Raw genomic sequence first — 23,369 nt, 5'->3', positions numbered from 1 at the left:
TATGTGCGTTCATAGTTGTTCAGTTTTCAGAAATTAGAAAGGACACTTTTTAGCTAAAGATATGATCTCCTCGTGACTGTGCAAAATTTATCTTGCAATAATAAACTTCCCCTTCAAGAACTTTACGACCCACGCCTTGTTTACATCACAGCAGCTGAAAAAAAAATGCTTAGCAATATCTCGGAGATGTCCTCTTTTTTCATTGTCATAACATCTAGCGGTTTTCTGTTATCTACTTTGGAGAAAAAACCATTTCGCTGAAATGTGTTCTTATCATTCCAGTTACAGTGGAAGTGAACTTTAAGAGTGACAAGAAAGGATCATTCTTGTCTTACAGGCAGCCATTGATACATTTTATTTTTTTTAATTTTGTGTGTGTGTTTTGTTTTGCACTGAAGAGTTGGAATTTCTCCACTGACTTTCTCGTTTTGTAGGTTTCTGTAGTGAACCAGGCACTTGATCTGTTCCACTATTTCTGACTGATTAATTTTTGTCATAAGGTTAGCGTTTGACCATTCAGATTATGGCATAGAACTCATACAAAACTAATTAGGATTTGGTTGAAATGTTTATCTGCCTACCGCAGTGGCGTAGGAAGATGTTCGGCTTGGGGGGCAATCCCTGCTGACAGTGAAGGTTCGCGCTCGCACTCGCACATTTCGTAAAAAAGGATTGGGGGGGGGTACTGCACGCACGCCGATCCTGTCGTCAGAGGTTAGAGCCTCCACTTGCCAGGGCCCGCTTTTGTGACGTGATGACCGTTCCTCTCTACCGTTCCCCTTTTTCTTCAGTCTTTGCTCTTTGTGAGGAATTACGTCTCAATATTGGGGGGGCAAAAGGATATTCCTGCCCCTGCTATTTTCCTTGGGGGCGGCTGCCGCTGCCCCCGGTTCCTACGCCACTGTACCGTGTATACCCTCACTGATCTCGGTAGACTAGCAGTGCAGTCGAAGGTTTGAAAGGGGGGTGAGTCAATATACTAAACAGTTCACTACACTTCCCCACAGTCCCTACAGTACAATAACGCTCAACTTTATTTATCCTGGAGGGCAGCAGGTCTGTAAGGAAACATGCAAGAACCACACAACACAGCATCACAACAACAAACAATCAACAATCAACAATCCGATGCCACATTCTTACCCATGTCACACCAGCCTGACTGCCGCTAGTCACGAGACAACCTCCGTCAGAAAGATTTTTGTTGACATCAGGTATCTGAGTAGCTAGAAACCCTGTGATGTCAACATTACTACAATGTACACACAGGTAACCCGTCATTGAGAGACCCACCACCAACAATATGTTACCTCAAATAACAGCAGCAGCATCAGCAGCAAGAACAACAGCAATTTTATAGCCGACAGCATAACATAAACATAAACATAAACAATTTAACAATTGGCTTAACAAAATCTCTGATACACAATCACGACAACAATGCAGTATCATTTTGTTGACATCAACACCCTATAGTAGCTTTTATGGCACAGAGAGATAAAGAAAGAGACAGAGAGAAAGAACAAACAAGAGACAACTAGCAAAGTTGTTTCTATGCTGACACCTGCCACTCACGGTCACTAAAGTCGTCCAACACACGTGGCTGCTAACCAAGGTAAACTCAGGTATCCACCTGTGTTAATGACAGGCTGTCGTCAGCAGGTGGTCAACTCGCGGGTTGCCGACAGGATGGGCGGAGGATTGGGGAGGGTCAGGTGCAGCCTTTACTCCGTGCGTTTTTGTGGACGGTGCTCACCACGTGGTCGTGGCGGTTAGGACAGGTCGCAGTGTTTACACAAGAGTTAAGATGAAAGCTTCAAAGTCCGACCTCAAAATCCACTTCTTTAAGAAATATCTTCACAATCAAGCAGACTATTTCTCACACTCCTGAGATGTTAATCTTCATGCATGAAGGCTCGCATCTACAAGGGGAAACACGCTCTGCAAATTCTGTCATCGTCGTCGTCATCATCATCATCTGCATCATCATCATCACCATCATCCATCAATCATTACCATACATTAGTAATCCCGGTAAGTAATTCAGCCATTATTATTTTGAATATATTGTTGTGACAAAAGTAGTCTTTGCCAATATGGAAACTTGATAATTTCCCCTATTTATTATTTCTTTTCTTTTCCTGTTTGATTAATCAAGAAAACTCAATCCTAAATTGTTTCCTCACTTGTTTAGTCATTTCCGGAGACTCAAAACCGAAACTGTCTGTCCTCTCCCTGCAACGGTCACAAAAGTTTTATGATATTATTTTTTTTCATAAAATATCTCTTCCACATGTGCATCATTTGAGATTGTCAAACCCAAAACTAAAGTGCAGAAGACGCAAACTGTCTTGTGGAGGGAAGTGCAAAAGGTTGAGTGAAAGGTTAGTCTTCGAAGAAGGAAAGGGGGATCACAAGAAGATAAAAAAATGAATACGTTGTACTCCTCAGATAACTTTGTTAACCGGGAAGAAAAATGCTTCGTGATCAGGTAAAAATACTGGGAAACAGAAATAAACAATGACATTAACCATATCAGGAAAAACAATCCTTACAAGGAAATAACTAGGGGCTGCCCTACAACCACTTCATGCCTGCCGGAACTTGACGCCATTGTTGTCAGACGTTAGTGACGTGCGCCTATAAATAAAGCGTCCTCGTTGTACACGGGCAGTGAGCTGAAGACAAACACCATCATTTACCAGCTGACATCAGTACAACACAGAACACAGAGAAAAATGACAGGACTGTTGTTGCTGAGTTTGTTGCCAGCCTTGGCAAGTGCGCGGTTTGGGGTAGCGGGTGGTAGAGTGGACGTCACCCCGGACTTCGACTACGCACCGGTGGCCTTTGCTGTGCAGGCTATCAACGACAAGTTCCTTCGTGATGGAGACACAGCCCCCCGCCAGCTGGCAGAGATCGTCAGTGCCCAGTCACAGGTACAGTACCACCCAGGGAACAAATATGGCTGCCGTGTAGTCTCCTCCCTTTCCCGACGTTGACCGTTAATGTGTGTGTGTGGGGTGGGGGGGGCACAGTGAGGACTGACTGCCTCCTTTACTTCGATGTGGTTTCATCTACATTCTCCTTCCTGTGATCCTAGATAATCCACAAATCAACATTTTGTCCTCTATCGTTACCTCTCCCATTTGAACCTTAGGGTATGGCACCAAAAGTCTTAACATCTCGACTTTCGAAAGCTGGGTGTTTGTTTTCTTAGTTTTTAAATCTGAACTTAATGTTGTCAGGACACTGTGACATGATTTCTATTCTTGTTAGCAGAAAAATATTGTTTGCTGCAGGTTGTTGCTGGACAGAAGCTGTATCTTACCTTGCGTCTCACAGGAGCTGAACTGGTATGTGGTTTGTTTATTTATTACACTCTCCAGTACTCTCCCGTAAGATGTATCTACTAATAGGGTGCATTGTCGATCAGTTTCTTTGTCTTGTGTCTGAGAATTTAGTGAAGTCTGATCTTGGTAACATAACTAATATTTTGTGGGGAATATCATCAATAGAGAGTTGTGGCCAGACTTTGTAATGGTAATGGCGATCGCCTCGGTAGTGCTCCACTGTTCCACACCCTAGGGAAACCTAAAAGTAGCCGTTCAACCAGGCAACTTTAAATGTGCATTGAAAACAAATATCTTCCTTAAAATTACTTCTATCCAACAGTCCACACAATGCTAATTTTTTCTTCACACCCTTCCCCTCATTTCCGCTTATTGCTACTGTCCTACTCTTCCTTTTGCAAGATCATGATACTGTACTCTGTCCGTGTTACTTGGTTCCTCATACATGCACCAAATTGATGAATATAATATAATACGATATGTATACATCAAAATATACAAATAGTCAACCAGAAAAAACACAAAGCTTTGTCACATACTTAATCAACCTATAAAAAATCCCTTTTTCTCATTTCTTTATTTCTCATTAAACCCAAACTCTCGAGATTAATATCCAACACCAGGTCGAGGACTACAAAAGACCTTTTGCTGTCACCAGGCGTCATAATATGCATATCATTATTCATCACAAATGAGACTTTTCTCATGCCTCTGACCTCCGACGACGAAACTGCGAATACAAGCGTGACGTCACCAACTGGAAGTTTCGGACTGAGTGTCAGTCTGTCTAGAACAGGGAAGAAGTCAGACACTGAACGAAAAGATAGCAAGATGTCGTAGTGGCAGTAAAGATAAAATGAAGAGCTAAAAAAAGGTGACAGGAAGCTGGCTGGCTGATAATAAAAAGCTAGGACCACTTTCTATGATTTCGGGGAAAAACCGTTCTACTTCCGGCTGTAAACAAAGCGCGTGCTGCTGAACTGAACACTACAGTCACAACTACATTGTATTTTGTTGATGTTTATTTGTACATTTGAGGCTGCCACCACTGGATACTGTAAACTCTCGCAGACTAGTAGTTCACAATAATGTTTATAACATCTATTATTCAGTAATCTAATTATATTCGTAATCTAAAGAACTGCATGTCACTGTTATTACTTCAAATACATTGGCTACAGCAATGTGTGAGTATCATGTAGGTCGTGTGGTGTGACTTACCAGCATTACACAATAATGACACATTATTGTAGGACGACTACTGTAAGGTTGACGTGTGGTTCCGCGCGTGGCTGAACAACACCGACCGCCTCATCATCACCAGCGGCCCCACGTGCTCCAAGACTCGAAGCAGACGAGAATTACTCGGCGGCATCAGCAACCCTAATTATCTGAAGAACAGTCTCGACAAGGAGGTGTTCGATGCCCTCAACTTCGCTGTCTGCGCCATTAACGACGCCAGCAACGACCTGTTCTTCTCAAAACTTGGAGACACGTCCGGTGTGACGTACACACAACAGGTAACGGATGTCGCCCTGTGTGACGTACAGACAGCGGCTAACTGTTGTCGTCTAGTGTGTGTGATGTATGCGGCGATGTTGTCTTTAAAACACTACCAGGGTGAAAAATTATTTTTTAATAATTAGGTGAAACTCATTGCAGCATACTCTCTCCTTAAATCTGGGTGAATACATACTTTCTGGAGATAAACTTCTACAAACAACACCAACCACAGAAGACTGTCACAATGGTCACGTGACACGTGTACTCGGATTCGTCTTTTTAATAAGTCGCAGCTTCTTATTGGCTGAGGCCTTCATGTCTTAGTTTCTGACCTAGTCTGTGTATGGTGATGTTTGTAGGCCTTTCTCTCAAAAACGAAAGGAAGGTATTCATCCTTTTATGGGGAAAAAGTATCTTGCACCAAACTTTACATAATCATTAAAAAAACGAGCATCACACTAGTTCATTGACTGCAACTGAGGGAAAAGAACTTGATATTGGGGCGACATTTTGCTACATCAACCATCAAACTTGTTTTGATTAAATTTTTACCAGGTCTCGATCGAATAAGATGGAATGATTGACACTGAAAATGTGAATGCTTAATGTAATGTCCATACACGTCATGCAGGAGAGATAACGCAGTCAAACTGCGGGGGTTCAGGTATGATTATCTGCCCATACCTGTGTAACTACTTATAAACGTCCAACAGTTATGTAGTCAATAACATATGAGAGCAAAATGAAAAAATGATGAATACAACTCTGTTGGCTACAGGTGACTTCAGGGATGACCTACCGCTTTTACAAGGTGCCCCTTCTGACGTCATCATGCAGGAAGCAAGCCAACAGTTGCCAAGAGACCGACCTCTCGACCTGTGAGGTTTCTGATAACGCCAGGGTTAGTGACGTCAGCTCCTGATGTTTTATTCTGACAATAGACAGCAACACCTACACAATGTCTTTGACATTCACACTAGAAGTGCCGGGATGTATTAATATACGATGAGGACCATTTTGTTTATTTAGATAATTGACTTTATGTTAACGGATGTGGATGATACCTTCTGACAAAATTTCGTATCTATGTCTAGCATTTATGAATAAGGATAGTGATGTTTCGTTTAAGAAATTTGCGAAACATTTTATTTTCTGAGTATTTGTATCTTTTCAGACCACAGTCTGCACGTTGACTGTCCAGTCTCAGCCATGGCTGACTCCTGCTTACACCTTATCGGAAAATAATTGCAAGAAAATGCGATTCCCAAACAAGGGAATGTAGTCAGAGAGTGGTGGACACCAATGAAGTCAACAAGATCAGCATTCACTTTTGCTCTATTTTTTTCTTCACCACAGTTGTAAGAAGAAGACATAAATGGCTGGTCTTTTGATAATGATGATATTGTTGATTTAAGTATGTCTTCAGCTTTATTTTGCGAGGCCATGTTGACGCATGTCGGTACTGTCTTGTCACGAGGTGATCTTAGGAATAAAGAAAAGAAGAAAAAATGGTATTTTGTAAACGTGTTTGTGTGTGTGAGTGATAGAGAATTTGAAGAGGCCTTCGGTCCATTTCCAGGGGTACAAACAGTACAACAATAGGATATAAAACAATGCAAAAAGCTATGCAAAATAAATTATACAAATTTAATATTCTTTGCTAAAGTGTCGCGTCTGGCGAAACAGTTTTACACACATCACACAACGTTTGACTCCCACGATAGACTGTATATACTGGCACAATGGCACAATGTCACAGCTCGACTCTCGTCCTGATGCTGCCAGCAACATTCATCGCAACTGTTCTGGCTCCAGCCTCAAGACATGACAACCCGCTACATGATGTGCAGTGGTCGTAGATATACTTGTAATGTTGTGTAGCTCTCGTGTTGTTGTGTGTACGAATGGTGTCTTGTGTCTGACGTCTTGTGTACGTCATTTGTTTCACGTCACTTGAGGCACAAAAAGACGTCATTTATGAAAAATGGAGTTGCTCTAAAAATGACGAAGTGAGCGGGAAAACAATGGTCTTGGTCCGCCATCTTTATGACTCTCTCAGTGACATTCTCTGAACTTGTGTCTCTTCGATTCACCTACAAATCTCTTCATCCTCATCGTCATCTGCGGGGGCTCGGTGTGTGTGTGTTAGTGAATGTCTGTGTGTGTTAGTGAATGTGTGTGTGTGTAATACGTCATGCGTATGCAAGGTAAGTGTACTTTCATTATATTACAATAATATAATGTGACGGCACCCAAAACTTAAAAATTAAACAATATTGTGAGGTAATTTTGAAGTTAAACATAATGACATTATTGTCTCGTTCGATCACGCCGCATGCTTGTTGCCGGTGGGGATCCTGGTGACGTCAAATCGTGGCGTCCATGTTTGATACAAAGTCACTGGTCTTCCGTGCTCCGTGCGAGATCGGAAGTAGCGTCCTCAGCCATCTGCTGTATCTCTGTGTCCATTGTCTCTCTGTATCCGCGAGCAGAGTCCGGGTTTCACATCCGTAAAGCAGGGTCAGTGCCATGAATGTTCAATGTGACGTTCGACCTCAGTGATCTGAATACATCACAACTGATCCCGGGTCCGATTTCTGCAAACTCTTCATCTGCTGTTTTCTTCACGCCAGAAGGTGTTCCAGCAAGTAAAACGAGTGGTCGTAGTTATGAAGTCTTTTCCCCAGGGCAAAACATAGATTTCAAGGAAAAGCGTCTTGTTTCAGAAGTCATAAAGCGATGTTCAGGTCCCGTAGACATTATTTCATGCTTCTTTATACTAGAGGACCTTTGCCGCCGTTTTTAAAATACTGTCCTGGGTTAAAACATCATCTTGGGGTCTAGAAACCAAACGCTTGGTATTTGGGTTTCCCATGTTGCCCCCAGGCAACGCCTTACCTTTGTGTAATAAATAAGGTCCCTGGTCTTGCACAATAAAATTGAGTTTTGCTTTATATTTTGACACCTGCTCCTGTCACAAGACACGTCTACGACAGGGTTGGTACTAATCGCAGGTAAACCCACACATGTTGACGTAGCGACCGCCTACGACCATTGGCCATTGTGTACCTAGTACTGCCAGTAGGATGGGACGGAGATGTGATGGGTCAGGTGCAGTCCTTATCTTTATGTTTGTGTAGGTGCTCATGGCAAGGTTGTGGTGGCGAGGACAAGTTGCCGAAGATAGTATATCCTAACTCTTAGTGTCATTGGTAACATTCATTCCCTCCCCCCATTTCTCCCTTTCTGTACTCTTCATATCTAGGGTACAGGGCACAGATGAAAACAATGTGTTAAAAGATAAAAGTTTTAAAATCTATGTTTGATGTAGGTTGATAAAAATTAAGTCTTATTTTCGAAGTCGTTAAAATTTACGATTTTATTTAGAACCCATTTTAATGTTAAAGGTCAGTGGTTATAAATAATGTCATATTTTACACATTATAGTGACATTTTATGAAAAATAATTATTGGGGTTTCTAATTATTACCTTATTTACTTGAAAACTACAAAATGTCGCTTTAGAACCCGTTCACACAAAAAGAAAGAGTTTTGTTCTTAATTTAAGTGCAGAAAGTTATCACTTATGGCCTGTTTTGTGATGCGGATATCATGTCATGTACACAGCAGGTCGTAAAAAGAGCAACAATGAAGGTTTCAAGTCTTTCTGTAAAATCAACATCTCACTGACCAGAAAGACAAAGGAGGAAGCCAGACTACAACAAAAAGCAAGTAAGAAAAAAAATCTATTTGGAAGCCACGACCTGAACCACAGTCTGGCCAAAGAAAGTTTGCAACATACAATCACTTCATGCCTGTGGCAACATGTCCAGTCGCTATCTGTAAGTCGGCGATAAGTGGCGTGTGGCTATAAATACAGGGTCCTAGTGGTGAAGGGACAGTAAACCCAAGACAAACGTCATCATCTAGCAGCTGACAAGTACATCACCCACACAACAAGAAATGACAACGCTGTTGTTGTTGAGTATTCTCGCAGCCCTGGCAAGTGCTCAGCTGGGGTTACCCGGAGGAAAAGTGACCGTCACAGTGGAACCTACCGCCGAACCTGTTGTCTTTGCTGTGCAGGCGATAAACAACCAGTTCAAAACCAACGGGGACGCAACTCCACGCGAGCTAGCGGAGATAATCAGCGCCCAGTCACAGGTACAGTCCACCTCGGGGCCCTGATATGGGGCACCTGTATCCTGTAGTTTCTCCTTCCTTTCAATGATCGCGACTGTTGGCGAGTGACACATATTGAGGACTGAACGCACTCTAAAACTCATTTAAAAATATTCATTTCACTAATTTAACAGCTGTGGCTAGCAATCCTAAATAATGTGAATAAAAACTTTGTCCCATATGGTTACCTATGGCAGTTGAGAACATCTGGTTAAAACTATAAATAACTATTTCCTCTTCCTCAGCGACAAGGACCATTGATGTGAAATCAACGAACAGTTTTACAAATAAATGTAAAGTAAATGGAATGAAAAAAGTAATTATATAAGAAGCAGTTTAGCATCATATAATCTTTTGTAACATTGATTAGCTATTTTTTAAAAACTTACATTTCTAAGTTTCATAGACTCTAGTTATAAGGAAGCATTCATGTGTATTTTGTTGAAGTATGATACCCGATAATTCTACAAATCTTATTTCTCGTAATGTCATCTCGCTAGTCGCATAGTAGCAAGAGGCATGTTGCTAGTAAATGTCACACATACTACATGTTACTCTTGTTCTAATTCACCTTCGTTTGGTACACGTGGAATAACATTCAAATGCCATGAAAAACATCGAACCTACATTGCTAACTTTGAAATAGTAAATTCACAACAAACTCTAAAGAACTGAAAGAGAACAGGACGCAAATCTCGTGTTCTGTCATCAACAGCCTCCCGTCGTGGTCTGCTAACATCAAGCTGCGGATGTTACAATTCCGACTTCAGATTTCCTCTAACAGAAAAATATTGTCTGTTCCAGGTTGTGGCCGGACAGTTGCTCTATCTCAACCTTCGTCTCACAGGAGCCCAATCGGTATGTTATTTACTTTTTATTTATGACAATCTCCAATAACAACTTACTTTCTTAGATTATGTTCCAGGAATTCATGATCCGAACTCTTTCTAGAGTCTGAGTGTTTATTTAATAACTCTAATATTGTCCACATTATAAACATTTCTAACTTCGTTACGTGAATATAAGTAAATAGATTAGGCCTAATCTCGCAATCGTAATCAAGGACCGATACCCTAGCGAAACCTAAAAATAGCCGCCAGGCCAGGAGCCTGATGACTGCTCATCTGTGTAATGTACAGAATAATCAGTCAGTCAACGAAAAGACGGTGAAACATCTCGGTTACAGTAAAGAGAAAGGGAACACGAAAAGAGAATAAAACTGAGGGGACAGGAAGACCGTTAGCTGATAAAAAGAAAATATGCTTGAAACACTTTTGGTGAATTCTGCAAAAACGAACTGTTTGACGACATTGTCAAGGTATAGGCTATTAGAAAGAATACAATCCGTTTGTCCTCGACTTAATTACAGTGAGGGCGATTCAAAAGTAGCCGGTGTCGTCCGAGAGAAATGGAAGGGCTACTTGTGTCCCCCAACACCTGTAGCTTGCATTTTCTTGTCTTTTTTATCTTGATTCTATTACCACTTCGCTTTCATATGTATTTGTTATTTATAATCTATAGAGACAAGTAATAATTTAATTGATTCAAACATACTGCGTACAGAAAGGTGTCTGAATCCTAATGTGACAGTATCTACGTCCTGCAATGTGGCTTGACAGCAATACAGATTTTTAACGAAAAGAATATTTGTCTAAACTGTGCACACCATATTGCAAAATAAGTCAAAGTATATCTATATAGTCATCTATATACTTGCGTGTTCAAATGCAACACACACACACACACTGCCAGCACACACAATATATATATAATGCTATCTTTCAGGACGACTACTGTAAGGTTGACGTGTGGTTCCGCGCCTGGCTGCATGATGCCGACCGCCTCATCATCACCAACGGCCCCACGTGCGCCAAGTCTCTCAGCAGACGACAGATGGCCGGTGGCATCAGCGACCCCATAGCTCTTGGGACAAATCCCGCTAAGGAGGTGGCCGATGCCCTCAGCTTCGCCGTCTGCGCAGTCAACGACGCCAGCAACGACATGTTCTTCTCAGTCCTAGGCGACACGTCTAGTGTGACGTACACACAGCAGGTAACTACGTCAGTCAGACAAGACTTGCAGACAGCACGTAACTGGTGTCGTCTAGTGTGACGTACACACAACAGGTAACTTTAGACATCCCCACTTACCTACATACCCAAGAAGTAACTATTATTATTATTACACAACTGTAAAGTCCACTGGACGATGAAAGATGTTGTAGATAACATACGAGGCCAAAATGAAATATATTTTAATGAAACTGTTGGTAACAGGTGACTGCCGGCATGACCTACCGCTTTCACAAGGTGCCCCTTCAGACGTCATCATGCAGGAAGCAAGTCAACAGTTGCCAGCAGACCGACCTCTCGACCTGTGCGGTTTGCTGCTAACGCCAGGGTCAGTGACCTCAGCTCCAACTTCTGCTTTCTTCTGACAATAGACTGCAACAACTATACAATGTCTTTAACATTCACGCTAGAAGTGTCGGGATGTATAAAGATATTCTGAGAACCATTTAATTTATTCACACGTTCAGCTGTTAGCGGATGTATACATTGCTCTCTGATAAATTTCATGTCTTTGTACAATGTCTATGAATAACAAAATTGTTTCTCGGCTTATAAAAGTGATATCCTAACAAGTCATTTTTCTAACTTTATTTTGTTTCAGACCACAACTTGTGATTTGACTGTCCAGTCTCAGCCATGGCTGACTCCTGCTTACACCTTACTGACTATGAGCTGCCACTAGATGCGCTCGCAACTCGGAGACCAGGGGTCCACTAGCCCCGGTCACCTGCCGGGACTGTAGTTAAGGGAAGGTGGTCACACGGAGGTCAACAAAAAACAGTCCGCAACTTTCTAAGGGCACTGCTCTGCTTTCCTTTTTTTTTTTTTTAGGTCACAATTATCTAGATAACAGTTGTGGTCGAGGATAAAGCCTCAAAAACCTGATCTGTTGGTGTCCCTGTAAGTGACGTCATCAACGGTACTACAGTACGTCTTCAGCTTTGTATTGTGAGGCCATTTTGAACCTCAATCCTCTCGGTCATGTTATTACATTATGAATAAAGAAACATAAGAAAAAATACTTTATAAGCATATGTGTTTCTGCTCGTCCTTTTGTCTGTCTGTGGGGGAATGAGAGAGAGAGAAACTAGAAAAATAGAATTCTGTAGACCGTTGCGAGATAAATGAATGAATACTCTTAATGATCTGAATAATGGCGTTGGTGTTGGTAGTGGTAGTAGTAATAATAATAATGCAAAATTTGTAAAGCTCATGCTCACACTCCTAAGGAGTATGCTTAAGAACAAGGACGAAACATGGACACCACCAAGGAACAGGAAAACAAACAAATAATACCTGACCTACAAAAGAATAAACAACAGTACTAATGAAGATAAAAATCAAATAGACGAAGAGGCACCACATAACAAGAACAAGAACTGAGAGTAACATGATATTGCAAAAGGAAGTGTGTGAAAAAGCACTAGCATTATGGGAAAGGTTGTGAGTACTGTTTACGGAAGAGATGAGTTTTCAGTGCTCGTTTAAAGGATTCAATAGTGGGTAGGTGGCGGATATGGAAAGGGAAAGAGTTCCTTAGTCTCTCTGCAGAAAAACTGAGCATCCGGTGTCCATATGTTGTTGTTTTGGTGACAGGAAGAGTAAGGAGACGATCATCAGACGAGCAGCGGAGTTGTCTGGCTCTGACGTAAGGGAAAAGAATTCAGAGAAATAATCAGGGCAGGTGCCACGTGCCAGCAAAGACATTAAAACACAGCACGGACAGTTTGTACTGAGTGCCAGAACAGATGGGAAGCCAGTGTAGACAAGGAGAGGGGTGGCGTGGTCCCGTTATACACTCTAAGCACCAGACGCGCAGCAGAGCTCTGTAGTTCAGGTAGTTCTGTAGTTCAGATGATGTCTTTGCTGACTGTAATCAGTCCAGAGATATAGGTCGGGATCTTTCTGTCTTGACATCAAAGTGTATTTTTCTAAGTTTGTCTTCATGAACTGAAAGGCAAGACTTTTTGCCGGAGCCACGATTCATATCTCGAAATATTTTGTTCCAAACTTGTCTATGGCAGCTGAGAAAACGCCATCATCATAGATGAAAAAAAAACTACATGGGTTGTTGGCCATGAACTTTCTTTGCTATAACATCTGGCTGTTCGTAGTCACAGTTCTTTCATAAAGCTGACATAAAGATTTGAAACTTCTTTCTTTAAAAATCGCTTATGTTCATTATTTTGATGTGTATCAACTGCAAAGACGCCATGTGGTCTTAAATACATGCACAAAACGATAGAAGAAAGTAAAGATAAAGCTGTTGTAAATAGGTAGTACTCGGGAACTAGAAATTTTTTTAAAAGAGGTCGCTTGTGGCACTACTGTAACCAAAGTGCTGATACTTTCAAACACGCGGCAGACAAGTGTCTGATAAGGACAGGGAGAGTTGTAGTCTCTCTCCCCCTCCAATAACAGGGAAACAATAAGATGAAAAGGAAAATACGAGGATAGAGATTACTTTATCGGATATCTCAGTCATCGTGGGCACAAGCCTGAGATTATTATTTTTTCCTCCTAAACTGGTAACCAAGCGATGACGTGTGCAGTGCCACTTCTTCATTGACTGGATGCCTGACGAAGCTTTTGCACTCTTCACCTGTTGTTTCCTTCGTGCCAGATGTTTGAGTTTAAAAAAATTATGTCAACTTCAGGGCTTGCACGCCTACCACTCTCTGTCACTTGATGCGTTTAAGATCAAGTGGCTCCTACTCCGTAGCGACGCGAGAAGGTCATCTGCACTGGAGGTAACCGTGTACTGCCGGAAGTACGATAAGACGGGTGCAGTCCTCATCCTGCACCTTTGTGGACGTCCTCATCGCAAGGTTGCAGTGGCTAAGACAAGTTGCCAAACTTAGCACAACCTCGCTCACTTTCCTAGTGAACGTTCATCCCCAACCCTTCTCCCAACAAAAAATGCTGCACGTGAATACGATGTACTTAAACAAAAAAGTAATGAAATTGTTGTTTATTGCCGTCTAATAAACGTGAGATCGTTAACTCCAATGTTCTTGAAAAAGTTTATGACAAAGTCGCTATTTTATTTGATACGTGTTGGTTGTGACCTACCCCTGTGCTAATATAATCTACGCACAGCGGAGTTGGTGCAGGGCTCGCAAGTTGTGGCTGATGTCCACCCAGCAATTCCCTCCTCTGTCTTCACGCACTCTGGGGTCACTCGTTCCATTTGAGAAATAGTTTCTTGGCTGAAGCGATTGCCTTCTTGAACTCCTCCGTCTGTCGTGTCAGGAACAATACTAGTTGAATGTCTTTAGACCTGTGGGTGAGCAAGCATCCATGTGTTCCTGCTCGCATCTGACTTTCGGTATCTATGGTAGCCTTGCAATACGAGGGTCATGTCCAGTCAGTGTGGGCAGTGTCTGTGTTTGTGCTAGAAAGGGAGTAAAGAAGAGACAGCTAGCGAGAAAGAGGAGTATATATGTATGTACGTACGTAATGAAATATCTGTAGTGTGTACAGAGGCTTTACGAACATGTCATTTATTCCGCCTTCAGAAGTATTGCCGGACGAAAAAAACAAGGGAGGACGTCGAGAAAATGACGAGAGCAAAGGACGACGGATGAGAGAAGGAGCACAGACATGCGACGCAGCCGAGTCCATAGTGAAAGCATTAAAGGGTTGCGCACCTGCTGACTGTTCCTGCCTTTTGTTCGAGTGTTGGGTGTTTGTTGTCGCCACTCCGTAAACCCCACCGCTCTGCCACACCTATTGTTTGTTCAAAGAACTTTCACGACGTTAGCGTACAACCACTTCATGCTTACTGGCACTTATACGGCCGTTATCTTGTAAGTAGGCGGTGGTGGCGTGCGCCTATAAATAAAGCATCCTCGTGGTGTACAGACACTGAGTCCAAGACAAGCGCCATCATTGACCATCTGACATCAGGACAACACCCAACACAACGAGAAATGACAGGTCTGTTGTTGATTCTTCTGCCAGCCATGGCGGCGCCTTTGTTTCTGGGAGGTGGAGTTGCTTACACTTATCTAAGACTTACTGATGAGCCAGTGGTCTTTGCTGTTCAGGCAATTAATGAGCAGTTCAAAGCAAAGGGGGACACAACTCCACGCCAACTTGCGGAGATCGTCGACGCCAACGAACAGGTAAAGTACGGCTTTGGGCGCAATGCATACCGGGTGATCGGCGACTAAGCCATGGATAAATTGTCCTAACTCGGGTAATATGTCATCGGGTAAAGTAAATCTTAGATAAGAACTGACTCTCGATTCGATTCAAAAGTAGAACAATAGAAAAGGAACACATAATAACATCAGTGTTGTCGCATGGTTATTATACTCACGCTGTTCTCATGGTCCTTCTCGTGCAAATATTAGATAATAAAAATATTATTTTGTCTTTAGCTAGTAACAACTGACCATCGGACTTAAAAGGCTACCATTCTGATTTTACTTAACCTTTTATAGCATCCTGTAGTCTAAGATTTAATTCCATAAAAAAGTATTAATATTCACCCAGTCTGTGTAAATGTGATTCAAGAAAACAATGTTTGGTCTCAATGTCCCATATCACTTTGTCCCTCATAGTGAGCACTCGTCAGCGATGTCAGGTTCTCTGTCTCGGACAAATGCCGATAATTTCCCAAGGCTAATAGATATAATGGTTTGAAATGGAAAAACCTACTCCATATGTTCTGTACCGAGCCCAGGGCAGTTTCTACCTGTGAGGTCCAAATGAGGGCAACCGCCCCAAACCACACAAAGATTATTTTTTTCTCAACGGCAAAAGTTGGTTTTGTGACATTACATTAATAAACAAATTTAGAAACGAATAATAAGTCAGACTTCTGACATGTGTTAACACGGTCTCTACGTGACAAGACAGAAATGTTTTGTGAATAGAAATTTAATGGCGTGTCTGCTGCAGGTTGTTGCGGGAGAAAAATTTTACCTCACTCTTCGGCTGACTGGAGATGAGCAGGTAGGTCTGGGTACTTGGTGTGTGATTATCTTTCACATGGAGTGAGAGAAAAAACAGTGGGAAAGATAGAAGAAAAGAGAGACAAACTTATTGGATTTACGTCCTTCTGTATGATGCGAAGGACAGTAGTCACAGTGGTGGTTGGTATGATGATAATAGAAATAATGATGATGAATGATGATGATAAACGATGATGATAATATTTTTACTATTACTACAGAAATTATAGACAAACAAAAATAAAATAAAATAAAACAAAAAACGCAGAGACTTTTAAGGTTTTCAAAGCTGAAGGGTTATGGGATATTTCATTAGGGCTATTGTCAAATGACTTGACGCCTATGAACTTTGAACTTTAGCTTCTTACTTTATGATTATGAAAATAATGCCCCATACATCTACCCGGGGAACCATTCAGGACGACTACTGTAAAGTTGAAGTGTGGTTCAGCGAGTGGCTCACCGGCGCCGACCGCCTCGTCATCGTCGACGGCCCCTCGTGCTCCAAGTCTCTCAGCAGACGACAGCTTGACGGCGGCATCAGCGACCCCATCGTCCTGGGGACCAGTCCCGACAGGGAGGTGACCGCAGCCCTCAACTTCGCTGTCTGCGCCTTCAACGACCGATGCAACTGTGCGTCCCTGTCGGTGCTGGGCGACACGTCACGTGTGACGTACACACAACAGGTAACTTTAGACATCCCCACGTACATTGGAGAAGTAAAGCAACGTGCGTTTATTGCAGGTATGAGTCCAGATGTAGTCGATACCATATGAGTTCAAGCTAAAATATGTTTGAATATAATGTTGGCAACAGGTGACTTCTGGGACGACCTACCGCTTTTACAAGGTGCCTCTCCTGACGTCATCATGTACAAAGCAAGCCAACAGTTGCAGAGACACCGACCTCTCGACCTGTGCGGTTTCTTCTGACGCCACGGTTAGTGACGTCAGTTCCTCCTGATGTTTTCTTCTGACAACAGACCGCAACACCTGCACAATGTCTTTGATAATAACCATAGCAGTGTCTGAATGTATCAAGATACGCCGAGAACCATTTTATTTATTTATAAATACAATGAAAGTTAAGCTGTTACTGGAAGTGGATAATACCTTCTGATAAAATTTCACTTCTATGAATAACATCTATAAATAACATTTCTAAGTACGTGGTTTGTACAAATAATTTTCGAAACGACTCGTTTTTTTCTGAACCTCTCTGTTTCAGACCACAACTTGTGATTTGACTGTCCAGTACCAGCCATGGCGGACTCTTGCTTACACCTTACCGACGATGACCTGCCACTAGATGGCTGGCATCTTGGAGACCAGAAGTCCATTAGGTCTTGTCAAGACTGTAGTTAAGGCAAAGTGGAATCAAGTGAAGTCAACAAGAAGACCCTACAACTTTTAACAGCTTTCTTCATCTTAAGGTCAAGATTAACTGGACCAGAGTTGTGGCCGAGGATAAACCCTGAAAAACCTGATCTTTTGATGTTGTTAACAGTCCTGCTGTAGTCTTCAGCTTTGTATTGTGAGGAAGCTTTGATCCTCAATCCTCTTGTTATCACCTTATGAATAAAGAAACAGAGAAAACAGTATTTTCTGCGCATTTGTCAGTGTGTCGGTCTGATTGTCTGTTTGTTTGTCTGTCTGACTGCCTGTCTGTGAATGAATGAGGGAGCAAGATATATATAGCTCGTTGTCCAAACAGTTTTGGGAAATGATTTTCTCCTTAGGGATGAGAGCAGACGATAGAACTCACATACCGAAGACAATCGAATGACCACGTTGAATCTTGTTAAAACCTTCAGATGGCAGATGGCAGATGGCAGACGTGTTTCTATGACAATAATGCCAATACTCAGCCCTAGCTGCCCTTACAAATTTGGTCACATTAAATCATACATATTACAGAATGTATCAGAAGACACCATAGGGTCAAGAATATTTACAAAAATAAGACAACGAGAAGTCCTGGAGAAGGTGGCGACTGCTTGGTCTATCCAGTTGTTCTTCCCGACGACCAGTTCCATCACAACATTTCGTCAGCTGGTACTAAATGAACGAGGTCGACTTGATTAGTAGTTCTGTCATCTTTTCTATATTTATATAGTTACATCACGATATTTGTGATTTGTCAATTTTTTTCTTTGGGGTCTTTGCTGACGTCGTGTCAGGCTGATCCAAACGTCAACTTTTCTTAAAATAATCAAGAATCATTAGCATGAAATGCTGCTACCCCAGTGGCTGCAACCCGCCGGTGCACGCCACCTGTGTTGACGCAAGGCTGTAGCCTCCACCCGAGGTACTGCGGTCGTGAGTGGTCCAGACACGATCGGTCAGGGGATGCAAGGGAATGAGGGGAAGCAAGGGGAGGAGCTGCAGTCTGTGGACGGTGCTCTACATGTGGCTGTAGTGGTTAAGAAAAGTTGTCACAGATAACAGACCTTTGCTTAATTTCTTAGTGAAAATTCACTAAACCTTTGAAAAGTGTCGCAGGTCCATACTATCAGCTTTGGAAAAAAAGCTTTTTAAAAAATATTTGACTGTTATTGTCCAAGAAATGAAAAGTCGTTACCTAAAGTTTTTTTTTGTGTGTCAAAATAACAGTTTTCAATCAGTCCAAAGTGAGAATAGCAACCATAGACAACTTCTTATTTACCAAGGTGAAATAGGTCTGGTAAAAATGTCAAAAGTAATGTAAACAAAAAACAACAACAAAATAAATAAATAAATGTGCCGGGAAGCAATGCAACTCGTCAAAGAAGCAAAGTAAGACTGTCCTACAATCACTTCATGCTAACCCGAAACTTGTTGCTGTCGTCAGTCTCAGACAGTTGCTTGCTCCTATAAATAAAGCGTCCTCGTTGTACACGGACAGTGAGCGCGAGACTAACGCCATCGTCTACCGACATCATCTACCGACATCATCTACTGACATCAGTACAGCATCTAACACAGAGAGAAATGAACGTTCTCTTGCTGCTGAGTCTTCTGCCAGCTTTGGCAAGTGGTCGAGTGGGACTAGTTGGGGGTAAAACTGATGTGACGGTGGAGCCTACCTACCAACCTGTTGTCTTTGCTGTGCAGGCGATAAACAACCTGTTCCGAGCTAAAGGGGACACAACTCTACGCCAGCTAGCGGAGATAATCAGCGCCCAGTCACAGGTACAGCTTCTGTGTAACCAGTAGTTTTCTCTTAGTCGCTTTGTAGATCGTTATGAAGGGATTGGAATTGGTGTTTTACGCCGTGCCAGCAACTAAAGCAAGCCACCCAGCCCTGTAAACAGATGTCACGTGCAGATAAAGAACAGCGTGCCCGAGACGAGAGTCGAACCCAGGACAGCCAACCTTCACTGTATCGGTGACAGGCGATAACCGTTGCGCCACCGGACCGCCTGTAGATCGTCATGAAGACTGACTGATGTAAAATGTTCTAAAATGGTCTCAACAGTTTGTCTCCAGTGACATGGCCTCTCTCTCTCTCTCAGCAACTCTACAGCAACACTAAAGCTACACTTTCTCACTAGCATCTCGCTGCTCTTAAATGTGCTTACAAGAAATTTTAAACATTATGTGTTATGTCACTCGTATACCATTAAGTACATTATAGGATTCAAAGGATTTAGTCTCGTTAGTAGTTAACTGAAAACTACTCTACACGTCTGCTGCAGGTTGTTGAAGGAGAAAAGCTCTACCTCACCCTTCGTCTCGTCGGAGCTCCACAGGTATTTTCTGTATTTGTTTCTTGTTGCCTACACTGCCTGGTCAGTCATACTCTACAGATTCGCCTTTCAGTTGATGAGAGTTCGCTTTTTCTGTATGTTTCGTAACGGAAAACTGATGAAGACTGATTTGATAACCATAAAGTCATTTAAAATCAAAAGAAGGTGTGTGTAAGAGGGAGAGATGATGTGAGTGAAGATAATCAGCTGCTAAAGGTATTCAAGAAAGAGGTGGATCTTACAGTGTGTGAGTCCTGCTCAAAGGTATGAACTTTGTCATTTGTCCACCCTGCGCTCTTCACCCGGGGTGTCATTTAGGACGACTACTGCACGGTTGACGTGTGGTATCGCGTGTGGCTGCGAGACGCGAACCGCCTGATCGTCACCGGCGGCCCCACGTGCTCCACCCGCGGCAGCAGACGACGGACACCCGGTGGAGTCAGCAGTCGACAGATACCCGGTGGAGTCAGCAGGCCTGTAGCTCTGGGTAGCAATCCTGACAGGGAGGTGCTCAATGCCCTTAACTTCGCCGTCTGCGCCGTCAATGACGCAAGCAACGACGTGGTTTTCTCGGTGCTGGGCGACACGTCACGTGTGACGTATACGCAGCAGGTAACTGTTGATAAACGAACAGCAGGTAACCGTTGGTTATCAATGTGGGATACTCACTATAGGTAAAGTTAGTTTCTGGTGTGGTAAGTATTAAAGCAGGTTATTGTTATGTCAGTTGTGACGCACACGCATCTGTTAATGAGATCACGGCTGTGATTGGTTAGAAGGCTTTAAAACACGGTGTCTTGACGTCATATTGGTGCTACATGTTGACTGAGAAATGAAGCAGAAAATGATGCCGAATCGGCATGGACAAGGGCAAATATACGTTTCAGCCTTCTTTAATTCAGACTTGACAGTTTACATGTCTGACTGATGTTGATAATGACAGATTTAGATGACAAGGCGCATGGACATTTTTATTGAAAAGTGATTAAATGATTGCTGGTGAAATCTATTTTGTTGGCTACAGGTGACTTCTGGGCTGACCTACCGGTTTTACAACGTGCCCCTTGTGACGTCATCATGCTGGAAGGAGGCCAACAGTTGCCAAAGGACCAACCTGTGGGCATGTACGGTGTCTGCTAATCCCAGGGTTAGTCAACTCCTCTTCTGTTAGTTTAGTCTGACAACAGACACAGAACACCTATACAATGTCTTTGACATTAATGCCGATAGATAAAGAATGTGTTGGGCTGGACTTTAACGAAACGAAAATAAAGTTCCTGCTACTTCAACGGTTTTGTTCCAGACCACAACCTGCGACTTGACTGTCCAGTCCCAGCCATGGCTGACCCCTGCTTACACTTTGACAGACAAGAGATGCATCGCGACCAGTGTGTCTCCAGGCTGGTGAGAGTTCTGAAAGAGCAGATGGCCTCGGAAACATGGCGTCTGGTCCTCATTGGTGTCAGGTCATCGACACCATGGATACAACTGTGTCTTCAGCTTTGTCTTGAAGACCTTTTTCCCGCGTGTCAGTGTTCTCTGATAAGCTTATGAATTAAAATAAAAAGAAGCATGACGATTACAACATTTTCTTAAATTGAGACAAAAATTTGAGAATGAGAAATTGAATGAATAGGTTAGCAGCTGGGGACAGCCCTCCTGTACGCAACATGAAAAATAAAATGGGGAACATTACAAACAACACAAATACATTCAACAGATGCTATGACCTTTACATTACATCTCTTGTACACACAGCAAACTTCGTAATATTTGGAACATAATAGCTGAAGTGCATGTAGCAGGTACAATAATATCTAGAACACTACACACACGTAACAGGTACAAAAACATCTGATGTATCACTGACAACTCTAAGATACACAAGTACAGTAATAAACGATGGTGGTGGTGACTACCATCTTTGCACATCATCTTTGACTCTCAACCAAAAAGCCTTCAACATTTCACAAATTTACAACGCTCACATTTAAAGGCTGGTGGAAGCTTCGAGCAATAGCATCCTCCTGTATGTGCAACCTAAGTATATGGGAGGATTCATGTTTCTAGATGAGGGGGAGAGAGGAGAGGGCAACCCAACTTTCAAATTCGTGATGAGCGCGCTGTCGTGTGCTTAACGGGATGAAACGTAGAGTTGGCCAAACGGCTCACGCAAACCACGCGACATAAATATTCATGAAGGGGGCACTAAGGGTATTCAGTTGGCGTCAACTGTTAGTCCCCAGGAGTGACAATCCCTCATCGGTTTTTTTAAAACAAATTCCCCGACGAACATTTAGTAAGAAAGGGTGTCCTAAACAGAAACATAAACTCCATCAGATCAGTCAACGTCAACTACTTACTCTATAAGTCTTCTGAGTTGCGAGGTCAAGAGTCCTCTTCACATCATTGGCACATCATTGGTACAGATGCTTTAGGACACTAACAGCGTTACTGACAGTTTACGTCAACCAGTTATATCCTTGCTCTGGTTGTTTTTTTTTAATAATAATAACAACAATAACAACAAAAACAAAAACAACAACAAAATAATTTAAATCATTTTTCCTTGGTAAGGGTAGAAGTACTCGACATCTTAGCAAGGGAAATAACTCCTTAGTGTGTAAATGGTGAGGGTCTCAGTGCTCTCCCATTATACCAACAGTGAAGGATGTGTTCAAACTGTTCCTGTTCGATTAAGTCTTTCAAATTCCCGTTTTGATGTGACACATCATCATTCTTTTGTCTAAAAACTGTAAGCTTGTAAACAACAACTGGGTAAGTAGTGAAAGACCGACTACCACACTCAATACCACAAATCTCTCTTTGTTAACGCTGTGCTCAATATCAACACCATCAAAAAGAAATCTCCGGGCTGCTCATATGAATATGTATTGCCATCAGACGACAAAAGCAGTTATAAGAAAGCACGTCACATGGTACACTTGTAAGAAGTGGGAAAACCGTTTTGATATAAATGGTTATAGTTATCCATGCACTCGTTACACAGAACGTCCGAGCGTGACCGTGTGTTGACGTCACGCAGCCCCGAGTGCGTGTCCAATGTCCTCTGCATTGTCTGCCCTCCATCGGAAGTAGATTTCCGCTCAGCACGTGTGCTGACAAAAGACGTCTACTGTATCATCAACGATGCACCTAGAAGACATTAGGTTTAATCCCACCGGACGGATATTTCCGCTCAACAGTGAATCTTTTTCCGAAAGCAGTAATATGATATGAAAAATACCCGGTCAGTCACGTCTGATTTTTTTTTAATTTAATTTTATTTTGTGGGTAGGGGTAGATCTAGCGGAGGGCTTAAGTATCACCGGCACATCTAATTGTTTGACTTCAGATGCACACCCTAGACGTACCTGAGTCATTGCTGCTGACGTCAACCGACACTTTAAAGTCGTGCGGCGAGGACATTGGAAATAGTTGTGGTGGCTGATCAACAACAATAATAATAATAAATTTACAAAGTCTTTCTCTTCAGTGAAGGCCAACTTATGCGTAGGCTTCAAATGCGTTTTACAAATTCATTCGCCATCACTTATCTCTCTCTTTGCCA

The 23,369-nt window shown here is 42.4% G+C and overlaps 4 protein-coding genes across 4 annotated transcripts; all 4 read left to right on the top strand.

Annotated features, from left to right (window-relative positions):
* Window positions 1-2,637: 2,637 nt before the first annotated feature.
* LOC112570150 lies at window positions 2,638-6,368 on the top strand. Its single transcript, XM_025248437.1, has 5 exons — window positions 2,638-2,939; window positions 3,303-3,356; window positions 4,607-4,873; window positions 5,635-5,757; window positions 6,031-6,368. The coding sequence occupies exons 1-5, from the start codon at window positions 2,739-2,741 to the stop codon at window positions 6,136-6,138; spliced, it is 753 nt and encodes a 250-aa protein (XP_025104222.1). The 5' UTR covers window positions 2,638-2,738; the 3' UTR covers window positions 6,139-6,368.
* A 2,373-nt stretch (window positions 6,369-8,741) lies between these two features.
* On the top strand, window positions 8,742-12,141 carry LOC112570155. The gene is made up of 5 exons (XM_025248441.1): window positions 8,742-9,020; window positions 9,843-9,896; window positions 10,824-11,090; window positions 11,315-11,438; window positions 11,712-12,141. Exons 1-4 carry the CDS (start codon window positions 8,820-8,822, stop codon window positions 11,429-11,431), a joined length of 639 nt encoding a protein of 212 aa, XP_025104226.1. The 5' UTR covers window positions 8,742-8,819; the 3' UTR covers window positions 11,432-11,438; window positions 11,712-12,141.
* Window positions 12,142-14,961: 2,820 nt separating this feature from the next.
* LOC112570152 lies at window positions 14,962-17,671 on the top strand. Its single transcript, XM_025248439.1, has 5 exons — window positions 14,962-15,237; window positions 16,019-16,072; window positions 16,491-16,757; window positions 16,888-17,010; window positions 17,299-17,671. The coding sequence occupies exons 1-5, from the start codon at window positions 15,043-15,045 to the stop codon at window positions 17,377-17,379; spliced, it is 720 nt and encodes a 239-aa protein (XP_025104224.1). The 5' UTR covers window positions 14,962-15,042; the 3' UTR covers window positions 17,380-17,671.
* Window positions 17,672-18,975: 1,304 nt separating this feature from the next.
* LOC112570149 lies at window positions 18,976-21,370 on the top strand. Its single transcript, XM_025248436.1, has 5 exons — window positions 18,976-19,241; window positions 19,748-19,801; window positions 20,117-20,410; window positions 20,823-20,945; window positions 21,102-21,370. Exons 1-5 carry the CDS (start codon window positions 19,041-19,043, stop codon window positions 21,204-21,206), a joined length of 777 nt encoding a protein of 258 aa, XP_025104221.1. The 5' UTR covers window positions 18,976-19,040; the 3' UTR covers window positions 21,207-21,370.
* The last annotated feature ends 1,999 nt before the right edge of the window (window positions 21,371-23,369 follow it).

The sequence above is a fragment of the Pomacea canaliculata genome, linkage group LG8, assembly GCF_003073045.1.
Source record: "Pomacea canaliculata isolate SZHN2017 linkage group LG8, ASM307304v1, whole genome shotgun sequence".
NCBI lineage: Eukaryota > Metazoa > Mollusca > Gastropoda > Architaenioglossa > Ampullariidae > Pomacea > Pomacea canaliculata.
This window is presented reverse-complemented; position numbering and strand designations above follow the sequence as displayed.

Excerpts from the sequence above, each read along its gene's own strand:
- LOC112570150 (XM_025248437.1), top strand. The coding sequence starts at position 2,739 with ATGACAGGACTGTTGTTGCTGAGTTTGTTGCCAGCCTTGGCAAGTGCG. Across the intron at positions 4,874-5,634 it reads GTGTGACGTACACACAACAG|GTGACTTCAGGGATGACCTA; the intron begins GTAACGGATGTC and ends TGTTGGCTACAG. Across the intron at positions 5,758-6,030 it reads AGGTTTCTGATAACGCCAGG|ACCACAGTCTGCACGTTGAC; the intron begins GTTAGTGACGTC and ends GTATCTTTTCAG.
- LOC112570155 (XM_025248441.1), top strand. The coding sequence starts at position 8,820 with ATGACAACGCTGTTGTTGTTGAGTATTCTCGCAGCCCTGGCAAGTGCT. Across the intron at positions 9,897-10,823 it reads GTCTCACAGGAGCCCAATCG|GACGACTACTGTAAGGTTGA; the intron begins GTATGTTATTTA and ends GCTATCTTTCAG. Across the intron at positions 11,091-11,314 it reads GTGTGACGTACACACAGCAG|GTGACTGCCGGCATGACCTA; the intron begins GTAACTACGTCA and ends TGTTGGTAACAG.
- LOC112570152 (XM_025248439.1), top strand. The coding sequence starts at position 15,043 with ATGACAGGTCTGTTGTTGATTCTTCTGCCAGCCATGGCGGCGCCTTTG. Across the intron at positions 16,073-16,490 it reads GGCTGACTGGAGATGAGCAG|GACGACTACTGTAAAGTTGA; the intron begins GTAGGTCTGGGT and ends GGAACCATTCAG. Across the intron at positions 17,011-17,298 it reads CGGTTTCTTCTGACGCCACG|ACCACAACTTGTGATTTGAC; the intron begins GTTAGTGACGTC and ends TCTCTGTTTCAG.
- LOC112570149 (XM_025248436.1), top strand. The coding sequence starts at position 19,041 with ATGAACGTTCTCTTGCTGCTGAGTCTTCTGCCAGCTTTGGCAAGTGGT. Across the intron at positions 19,802-20,116 it reads GTCTCGTCGGAGCTCCACAG|GACGACTACTGCACGGTTGA; the intron begins GTATTTTCTGTA and ends GGTGTCATTTAG. Across the intron at positions 20,411-20,822 it reads GTGTGACGTATACGCAGCAG|GTGACTTCTGGGCTGACCTA; the intron begins GTAACTGTTGAT and ends TGTTGGCTACAG.